This window comes from Apostichopus japonicus, chromosome 15 (genome assembly GCF_037975245.1).
Source record: "Apostichopus japonicus isolate 1M-3 chromosome 15, ASM3797524v1, whole genome shotgun sequence".
In the NCBI taxonomy this organism is placed as follows: domain Eukaryota; kingdom Metazoa; phylum Echinodermata; class Holothuroidea; order Aspidochirotida; family Stichopodidae; genus Apostichopus; species Apostichopus japonicus.
This window is the reverse complement of record NC_092575.1, coordinates 6,665,807-6,677,069: the sequence shown is the minus strand read 5'-3', so window position 1 is coordinate 6,677,069 and position 11,263 is coordinate 6,665,807. Positions and strand designations below refer to the sequence as shown.

The window sequence follows — 11,263 nt, the reverse complement described above, 5'->3', positions numbered from 1 at the left end:
ATTTTCAGCACTGGAGTGTTAATAATTATCATGTAATTCCATTTCTTCACCAACAATGACTTTTTGCAAATTTTCAAATTAATACTAATTACATGCAAAAACCAAAATCAGAAATGCTTAAGTGAAAGTGTTTTTCAGCTATTTTCTCTATCAGTTTGAAAATTTGAACTTTAACAGAGAAGGGGCAGATGAGTTGCATGTTGTCATGGTAAAATTTTTAGTATCCAAATATTACTGAAGATCTGCAAAAATTAAAATTAGCAAAACAATTTTGATTTGAATTGGTCTGGTTGGTTTTCCTGTTTTACCTCTTAACTTCCATTAACCTGATCCTTAGTCTTGTGCCGCCTCCAGTGTGGCGATGCGTTCCTCTTGTGTCTTCACGGTTGCCTTCAGTTCGTTCACCTCGGCCAAGAGGCGTTCAAGCTGGTTCTTCTGTTCCTGTAAGAGGCCAAAGGTTATGACAATTGATTAGAAACGGATGGCATCTTTGACTGATATAATCAAATACCTGACGATACCTTTACATTGAAGCTACGCCTTGATGCATCGGACAGTAAGCCGATGGGGAATGGAGCTATCCAATCGCGAATAAAATTAGCAGAGGGCGCTGTCATTATCGGTCCTATCTAGCTTCACCAAACGTGACAAGATGTCGCTACGAGGTTCGGTACCAATGACATGGTATCACCAGCACGGTATCACCAGCAGCAACATGGCGGTACCGTGAGAAGATCACTGTGTAATTATTGAAGAAGAGAGATCGTTTTAAAATTATGTCCAAATTTTCCGAGTCCAGCAAATTATTCAACGCCCTTAATTTTTATTTTTTATTCATCTATCTTAAACATGTTTCACCTTTGGCAAAGTTGCATAACTGAAATTTTGAGTCGATCATCCAGTGCTTCTGCAGACAAATCCACACAGTGTGGGTGCCTGTGCTTGTGAGCGATGCACTGTTTCACGAGAACGTTTGATTCAGAGATTCGTTAAACAGTTCAGATCCTGCTCATTGTGACCTTTTATGTACATGACAGCGCCCTCTGCTAGAAATGCTGGCGAATATCATCATTTTCATTCCTTAACATTACTGCTTGTCGGACTGTGAAGGAGATTCGAACAATAGAATAACATTACCCGCTGTATGGTGATTGCCATGGCGATAAACTCTCACACCCAATTATCAACAACTTTGCTACCCAAATGCAAAAATCATTCTCTTGGTTTCATTTCCATATCGGATGTAAAACTGAAAAATTGTATGCCTAACTGTGATGATAAGGTGCTACTCAAGGAATCATGATGAATAGTCATATAAGAGCTGATGAATATTGAAGATTAATGATGATTATTCATGACTGATAATTATTCAAGATATTAATGAGGACTAGTATTCAAGACTGCTGCTGCTGATTATCACACATTATCACAGAGAGCGTGTCCTAAATTCTTGATAGCAAATACCCTTCAAGATATCAGCATGTCCTCAAAATCTCCTCAGAATTTCAACAAATTTGATGTCCCTTTTTTTATCCCTTTTGGGCATCAATCCTATCTACCACACTCCTAAACCCCCATCCCCACCCAGTAAATTATGTTCCCCTAAAAGTATGCACAAAGAGGTCATATTTTAACATTACAAGTCCCTAAAAAAATATTCAAGATCTTTGTAAACATCATTCATCAAAAAAGGAGACATCTTCAACTAGTGACTAGTCAATAGATCTTTTTCAAATGGATACATTTGACACAAGTCAATATTTTTTGTAAAAGTCATATTTTCCGTGAGAGTATTTCTCTGCCAAACATATCAAAAACTGACATCAGCAACCTTGACTTGCACTGAGCACCACGTAACCATAGTGATTGTAGTCTCCCTACTCTGTGGTATGACAGAGGTACATATATGGATCAATACTAATGATATAAGGCTACATAATAACTGGATGACTGAAATATAGTCAGATTATAATTCGGATATGTAAACAGAGAGAATGGGTGAAGGTAAGTTTTGTCAAAGGATTGTTGTGGATGACTGGAATGCATGTACAAACGATCAAACAGTGCATTACTAGGGGTGGGGTGGGGGGCAGGGGTCCATCATTCTGATACTCATCCCTCCTTCCCTTCCTAGAAAGATATATACTATGTTACAATTCTATTCTATCCCCTAGTTTAGATACTACAAAAGTGCAAAGGACTTAGTCCTCATTCTGTTCTTGTAGATCATGTAGACCCATTTTAATTCCTCTCGGGGGGGGGGGGGTGGGGGCAAGATGAGCGCAAGTGGGTATTTTTGTTGAAGTCACCTAGTGTGACATTCACAAATAGGTCTCTTCACAAAATCGCTTCCAAACTTGTAACTACAAAATAGTCAAAAATTGTAAATTACTTTAAATCTATTCCTGTCGGTCGTTGTTATAAGGTGTCATCACCTTTCTTACAAACTGCATAACTAAACATCATAACCACTGAAGATTCCATGAACTGGGTTATATTCTATAGATTAATTAGTTATCCATTTGACTCATGCAAGAGGTTTTACCGTGCAGGGATACTAGACGATAACGAGTGATCATTTCACTGCGGATATCTTTGAGGTGAACGGAAAGGACTTCCTGATATTTAGCTGCACTGTAATTTACAGTGATATATTTAAAAGGAGGCTCACATACAGCTTGCCAGTATGCTACTGTACTAGGTAAGATTAAAACTGCCGTTAGCCAGTATATTACACTTATTATGGTGTTTAACAACTCTCTTTTGAGCACTGAATTCTCCGCGGGGAATACAAACTTTTTCGTGCAGCAGTTTTGAAGGCCCTGAATGTTTGTGTCTTATGACTACCATGGCTTCTGTGTGAACAAATGATCTTTGGACTTATATAAATTCCAAAGCAGTCCGAGAGGTCATACCAATGTCAAACACCTTTCTAGTCTAAGTCACTAAATTCCACACACTTTCAAGTATTCCAAGTAACAATTAACATGACTGAACATCATTGTGTGAATTTTTTGATTTTGTTCGTTTTTGCCGACATGAAAGAAAAAGGTCTCGCGTTTAAACGGTTTGGACTCATGCATGCCATGCTGTAGCACTCCAAACCCAACACAACAACTGTTAATTATGTAGCCACTCCAATAGGAAATACCACAGGGTGGGTACGGGCTAGTTTTCAATCACTACGGCAATTCTTGACTCAATTTACAAAATAGTGAAATTTCTAATCAATGGGGGGGCACAGATGAGGGGAGGGGATGGTAGGGAGATGCTGCTTTGTCATGAAATTTCTATTCTTTGTGGCAGGCAACATATGCCTTAAACACTTAAGATTCAAAACCATTGAAACATGATGTTTTGGTTTATACTACTTTCAACTTTTCATATTCCTCATTCATCGGGGTAGATACTTGCTATCATGTTGGCCCAGCCATGTAAAGAATCACATGCATGTTAGGGACCCCTCGATGTAACTGAGAAATCTGTGAGTTCACTTGTTGAACACTTTATAGGTCTGTGCAACAGACTCACAGTTCGAGTTTACTTTACATGTATTTAGGTGTAGGGAGCGTGAGAGATATTACACTACAAAACACAGAACCAAGGAAAGTTAACATTCCAAAAGACCCCAGGATTTCAAGAGGTTACTAATATTCGTTGGACCTGCCTTTGTTGGGTCTAGAATGTATACATATCTATGTTTGAAAAGTTTTGGAAAAGAGTTGAAAAGTGTTAAAAAGTTGAAAAGTGAAAGTGTTGAGAAAAGTGTTGAGAGGGGAGAGTGGGTGGGGGGAGGCCGTCTCTGAATGCAATCCTTTGTTCTTCAAACTTTTGTTGAGTTGAAGAACAAAACAGGATGTTACTGTTCCAATCCAGGAAGGTGTCGGCCCCATATGATAGAAATTATTTACTCTTTAACTCAAAAGTTCTTTTGCAAGTCTGAAACCAGGCAAATTCATGTCACTGTTTTCATTTGGAGGAAAAATCCTCAAAGTCGGAACAAAAAATACCGCATTCATATTCACAAACTATTTTGCTTTAATAAAGACATCGGAACTAAAATTTTGAAGTGATCACATGAGGAAATGCTCAAAAGTCACTTTGCCAGCCAAATGTTAGAAAAAGTACCTCCCCTGACACCCCCCCCCCCACCCAAGAAAAGTAAGAAGAGTAAACATGGTAGCGTTGTAGTCAATTCTACTACTAGTGGGTTAGTTCTGTCTACGGCAAATATTAAACGCTGTCTACAGTCGATGGCATGTCTGTGATGTACAAAAGATGTGGCAGGGAGATGCATGTCCAGCGACAGAAAGCAGGGAATGACTGAGGTTTGGAAAAGTGGAGAGGGTAAGACATGTTCAACAACGGTGGAAAATGACTGCACATGCCAGGGATGTCTGGATGGAGGACAACTTAACATGAAGAAGAAGAAGAAGAAGAAGAAGAAGAAGCCAAAAAAAAGTTACAAGGGTCAGGTCTTCCAGGAAGGAGAGTCTCCCATCGTGATCCGTGACCGAGGTTCGCAACTGTCCAAAGTCGTCCAGAAGGGTTTTCAAGTCCAGGGCTGTTTGAGAATTATTCCAAGCAGGTTTGGGACTAGAAATGACAGGCTTTGCGGGAGGATTCGATTCTTTAGAAGCGGGAGAGGAAATTGGTTTTTGGGTGGAGGAGGAATCAGAAGTTTTGTCTTCTGAAGGAGGAGGTGCCGCATGTTCCTCTTTATGAGGAGAGGAAGATGGCGGCCCCCCCGGTGGTGTCTTTTCATCCTCTTTCGAGGTCACCCCTAAATCTAAGATGGGTTCGGGGTCCTGTCGAGAGATAGGTGTACAAAGAAAATTTGTTTAGATTTTTTGTAAAACAATCATAATGACACTGGCAATGAAGAAGAAGATGGCAAAAATATCACAATTTCTTGGCAACAGAAATAAGGCACTTGAACTATCTGTGAAGTCTGTAAATATCTGAACTGATCACTATTCAAAGGGACAAGCATTGTAGAATGATGGAGAAAGTCTAATCTACAGTTACATCATTTTACTCAACTACTCATGACACTTTTACTTCCATAGCCCATTCATCCAGCATTCCCATTAGGACCCCCGGTTGCGGGATTCCCACAATTCATCTCGAGGGTCGGGCAAACATATTTTCTCTTGGGGTGGAATTTCCCGCAACAATTCCTGGTACTTCAGGCAACTTGCCCTATTACTGTAGATTACAAAACTTGCCAATAACAAGCCAGATATTGTTAAGTCTTTTTTAATTTTCTAAGGAGTAATGTGATTGGTCAAATCTTTCCAAAGAGAAAACACTGGCTTCGCTAGTGCGGCACTGCACAGTGTTTATTGGTCGCAATGGTCGACCATGTGTACCGCATTGTTTGCACTATATGTGCGCTAAATCTCGGTACGGGCATAAATTAATTCATTGCTTTCATTGGTCCAATTAAGTCTTCCGTCCATCCGTCGCGTTTTATGTGTCCTTGAATCTGTTTTCATTTTCGTGGATACATTGTTTCAAATGTTACTCTATTCTTCCTTTGGGTCTTGAAGTCGTTAAATCTGTGAGACTTTATCCAAGTTCAAGTCATGTTTAGGTACAAATTTAAATGCTATGAGGGACAAGTCTTCTTCATAGTCACAGATTGGATACCATAGTATTCCAATTACGATACGGCTAGTTGAGCCGACCAGACAAGTTTCCCTTCACTAAATATTGATGCAAAAGATCTTTTGATGTGATGTGCCTTTTACATATGAATAGTAACCGGAAAGTGTGGCTTGAAAAATGTGATATTCATTTGATGAAATGTTATGAAAGGCTCTCATAGTTTTGCTGAATTGCAATTTTATTGTTGGTGGCGCTCCGTAAGTTTGATCAAATTGCCGAAAAAGGAGCGGCTAAATGCAAGCGGTTACTCTTGACAAAAACTCTACTGTACCACTTTAAAATGTGTCCTTCAACAATGATACTACCCGTGGCTTATTTCCGAACCCAAGAGTCGAAAAACCAGTAGTGTTGCATCGGTAAAATGGTTGCCAAAGTGACGTTAAAAAAAATGTCAACATACTGCTGACAAGAGAATTCACAAGGCAGTCATGTTTGTATGTTCTCTCATTCAAACTTACAGGACCACTATATCATGTTTCAATCAATCAGAATGTACTCCTGGTTGCCCCCTCTCGTCCCCCACCCCACCCCACCTCCCATCACTCAAATACCACAGAAGGTGAAGAACATCTGTTCAGAATCATTGTAGAAACTGATAAACTTGGACAGAAAAGTCTACTGTATAAAACTTCAAATGCCAGATGTGAAAAAACAGTGTTAGAAATTATGTAAATTTTACAAAATGAAATGATCAAAATATCCAGATAGCAGTTGGTATGTGGCTATCAAAGTTTAAATAATGTGACTTACCTTTGTCTCTTGTCCGCCTCTAACTTCTTCCTTTGGCGGGTTGGACGCAGCACGACTCACAGGCGCCTTGGCCGTTACTATGGAGATGAAATGTAATTCAAAACGAAAAAGAAAAAAACATTTCAACATTTAAAGTCCCATAAATCAATCTTTAAGATCTGTCTCTTTTATAGGCATGGTGGATCACGCTAAATTTTCAGGTCATCGCTGAAAACTTCTCATGTACAAAAGTAATAGACAAAAGGGGAATCTTAACGAGCCAAAAAAGAAAAGAAAAGGGAAACAAGAAACATAATTACATGATTATAATATATATGCACTAAAAGTATAATCGCTTTTTGACTTTCAGGTTTCAAATAAAAGGTTGTTACTATGGAGACGTTAAATTGTTGATACATATCCCATTTCACTTTATGCACAATATTCTGCAAAATGGCGGATTGCTCATTTATTATGTCAGCACAATGCCAAACAAAAGAGCGTTCATTACAGTACTTCTTGTTGAATTAAAGAAATTTACCATTTTGCATTTTAATTTCAGATTTCTCGCTCAGCGAGGGAGTACCTTGCAATTCAACAGTTATCGGCAAAATGTATGTTTATTTGCTCACTTATTAGTTTGCAGATTAATCAATTAATATTCTGTTGCAAACAGATGGGTTCACGTATCATAACTGAATATTTTAAAATTTTGATTGAAAATGACAGGATTCCTATTATAATCATTTTGGATTTTTTTTTGGTAATTTCTGAGAAAAATTTCTCTGTATGTTTAAGGAGCAATTCATTTTGTTGCAAAATGTTAAATTATTGATTATTTGATAAGGGGTCAGTTATGAGCTAATTGAGCTATTGATCACTATTGAACAAAATTCACATACCCAAACATGTGATCATTAAAGCCATCTCTTGAGGTGAAAAGATGTCAGTCTAATCAGGACTCCAAAGTCATATGGGAGCGGTGTATCATCCTTCTGACCACAACACTGCTAGATTTTTTTTTTTCATCCCAAAAGAAACTCAATTTGCTTCACAGTGCTCATTGAGATAAAGAGGAAAATACCAAAAAACGAGAAGAGCGACTCACCGGGTGCGGCGTTTGGTTCGGCTTTCGGCTGGCTATTGGCCGGTGCTGTTGAGGCTGCCGTGCTCCTGCCCAGACGTGAGGACCTCTTCGCCGGGGCGGCCACGCTCGTACCCTTGAAGAGCGTCTCCATGTCCATGTCTTTGCGGGGTTTGTTAGCACCCTTGAGCCACTCGTCCGTCGTCATGGATGGTTCGATGGACATGCAGGGAGGGTAGATATCATTTTGGAATAGCTCAGACTATCGAGAGAGAGAGAGAATAAAAAGTGAAGAATTTCAAAGAGTTTGTGACGGGAAATATTCCAGAGACAGAAAACGTGACGGTTACCAGGACGACAGAAAAAAACTTCCCAGAAGACTGCCTAGCTGATGACGACATCTCAATGTCTGGTCACTTGGTTTTGCCGTTGCTACAGGGTGTGCTTCAAAAACCTTTGCTCCCCTGTTATAATCTTTCTCAAAATTTCCCCTTGAGATGTGATTCATCTGGAATGTTTGCAAAGCTCTTGTTGTACTATTAGTTCAAGGCTTTTTCATAATACGAACATTTTCGTAAAGACATTTTCCTTATGTGATAATAATAATAATAATAGCGATTCATAATGCGCGCATATCCGCCCTGCGGGGTGCTCAAGGCGCAAAAAAAAAGAAAAGAATAAAAAAGGTATGGTAAAAGAAAAGAAAAACTTAAAACTAAATCACTGAAAGCTTCATGCATGAAATGAGTTTTAAGGAGTTCTTTGAAAGTCAAAATGATGAATGATTTGTATACTTATTAATGAAAACCTGGGACTTATTTCAGCTCATTTGGTCTATACTGTTGAGCACCATATGCAATCACCAACTTGCACCCATCTTTAAAAGCCACTTATATATCACAATGAAATTTAAATACGTTTCTCGGCCTCCTACTTGTGCAGGAATTTTTACGAGAGCACAGTGTTTGAAACAGCCAACTTTTGTCACTATCATAGGTATCCCTTTATCGAAGGTATTTTTAGAGTTGATAAATAGGAAACCCTTTGGTTGAGTGTCTGACGATGAGGAGTAACATTGGTGAGATTATGAAACTCTCCCTAACATATTAAACTTACCTTTCTTGGCACGATCATGGAAGTTGGTTCGCAGAGTCCTCTGTCTACGAGCCTGTAAAATCGAGCCACCTCGTGGGCATTCACGTCCAGTCCACGTTTGGGCATGAAGCCCAGTCCTTTCGTTGCATCTTTGGGTGTATACAGCGACAGCCAGAACACGTAAGGCTTCTTGTCCTCGATTTCGTAATAAAGGAGTTTGCAGTCTCCCTAAAATATTTCAAAACACAGACATATATATTTATAGATATGTTTATTTACTTCGTATATTTTAACATCAATTGAAATGTGTCTTTGAATTTTTACCATTTTTTTCAGTTCTTGAATATATATGACTTCTGATCATATGACTTCAAACAAGTCTGATCAGAAAAATACAGTAGGATCTAAGACTTCATCAAGAGGGCCCCTACACAGCTACTATGAAATTGAACAAAGCTATGCATGGTTAGAGGCATTGCTCTAAAAGCCTGAGACATCAAACACTACAACCTATGTACATGTTATCAACACAAAGTCCTTGACAGGTCCACAGTGAACATCACATAATGGTATAGTGCAGTGAACTTTACCAACTTCAAAAGGTCCTAGTTACTACTTCTCCCTCCCTTCCCATAACTCACCTCCCTACCTATAACCACCTCTAGATTCAAGCCAAACACCGCTCTACTCATGACAACCTCCTCCGTAACCCTTGATAACCTCCTCCCTACCTATAACAACATCTAGATTCAAGCCAAACACCGCTCTACTCATGACAACCGCCTCCCTACCCTTGACAACCTCCTCCCTACCCTTGACAACCTCCTCCCTACTTATAACAACATCTAGATTCAAGCCAAACCCCACTGCCCATGAAAGACTCCACCTAAAACGACGAATAAGGAAGCAAGTCCCAATCTAAAAACAAGTGAAACTTACTTTCTTCTACAGTTTACTTTCATGGTGTCATAAAAGTTTCAGCATGGCTGTAGTTTGGAATTTTAGGTTTACGACACTTGATAGAGTCATTCATTACATACAGCATACAGGGATGTGCCCAGGATTTCCTGAGTGCTGGGTATACCGATCGGCGTCCCGGGGGAGGGGTCTAAGGAGGGAGGGGTGTCCCCCTTTGAGAAATTTTTCGATTTTTGAAGGTGCTCAGATGCCAAATGCTGGCACTTGTATAGCTTTTCAAGCACATACACTTTTTTTCAATTTATGTTGAATATATTGTTAGGAATGTCGGGATTTTAGATGAAAATAGTGCTGGGCAGGATTCACGATTTTTGGGCGGTAATTTTTAGTGCTGGGCCGGGCCGCCCAGCTTGGGCACATCCCTGAGCATATGTACCTTTCCTTTGTCGTAGTGTAACTGCTGAGTTAAGTTCACATTTCTTTCATATGAAACAGACAAAGAGAATAATGGTCTAAGCTATAACACTGTAGGTCTTTTGAACTTACTTTTGCGCCTAAGTACACCATGTTAAGGTCCTCGTCATAGAATATATTGAAGGTGTTGCTGCCATTGTCCACACCCTCTGATGTCAAAGGAGTCTCCATATTGTTCTAAGGAAAAATAGGAAATATATTTGACAAAAAAAGAAGAAGAAAACGATATTCCTTTTTCCGTGTACAATCATGTTTTACTCGGGATAAGCAAAATGACACATCTTTCCTTCCAAAATAGATAAATCAATGATATTGGGGGGGGGGGGGGGTGGGGTGTAAAGGATTAGACTTTATAAAATAATTTGGCAGTTTTACAGGCTTAATTAATGTTTCAAGCAACCCAATGCACTCGGTAAGCAAATCAGAAACAACATGGCATTTTCTTCTCTAGAAAACATCAGATTATACGAGCAGGAGCAATTTGTGAATCGTGGGCAGCAAGAGATATTGCAAAATGGACACTGCAATTAGACACCGGTCCTTTGAAAGATTTCAACATCTGCTGTCCAAGGTTGCACTGATTTTCCTACATAATTTGATTTACTTTTTTATTCTCCTTTTTGTTTCTTTAAGGCTTGTATCATCTTCAAATCATCTGCTCTTATAGAAACAGACATATTGCAAAATGGACACCGCAAATAGCCACCGGTCCTTTAAAAGATTTCACCACCTGCTGTCCAAGGTTGCACTGATTTTCCTACATACTTGATTTACATTGTGTTTTCCTTTTTGTTTCTTTAAAGCTTGTATCATCTTCAAACAGTGGCGGCGCCAGGAATTTTTAGTTGGGGAGGCTAAGGGGGGGGGGGCTGAGCCAATTTTTGGGGTGGCTTACAAGATTGAGTGATCGCCGTCCTGGGGGAGGGGTATAAGGGGAGGGGGTGCCCCCCTCTCCTTTTGAAATTTTTCCCAATTCTGGAAAGGCCTACATGCAAAATGGTGGCATTTAGCGAGGCTTTTGTCACCTGAAAATTTCTCCAAAAATATGCATTTTTTTGTGAGTAACTTTAGTCAAAGTAGAATGGAAGATACCAATTCACAGTTTTCGTATCACTAAAATATTACCTGCTGTGATAGATCCAATTCCTTTGCTCAATTATTATATCGCGCTCTCTGACACAACTCCTGTTTTAGTCTGTATACACGGTTTGTGAAACGCACACGACATTGCCGTATGAGAACACCTGTCGGTCATTGACAGTTACACTTTTTTGGCCTATTTCAGTTGGGGGG

At 39.4% G+C, this 11,263-nt stretch overlaps 1 protein-coding gene across 1 annotated transcript in view; it reads right to left on the bottom strand.

Annotated features, from left to right (window-relative positions):
• The window catches only part of LOC139980474 (coronin-6-like), a 30,304-nt gene that overhangs the window by 6,938 nt on the left and 12,103 nt on the right, over nt 1-11,263 (bottom strand). Inside the window, exons 5-9 of the mRNA XM_071992095.1 lie at nt 10,043-10,147; nt 8,600-8,806; nt 7,508-7,745; nt 6,421-6,497; nt 309-441 (exon numbers count right to left, since the gene is read on the bottom strand). Coding sequence (XP_071848196.1) covers nt 334-441; nt 6,421-6,497; nt 7,508-7,745; nt 8,600-8,806; nt 10,043-10,147 — 735 coding nt within the window. The 3' untranslated portion in view covers nt 309-333. The remainder of the gene's footprint in view (nt 1-308; nt 442-6,420; nt 6,498-7,507; nt 7,746-8,599; nt 8,807-10,042; nt 10,148-11,263) is intronic.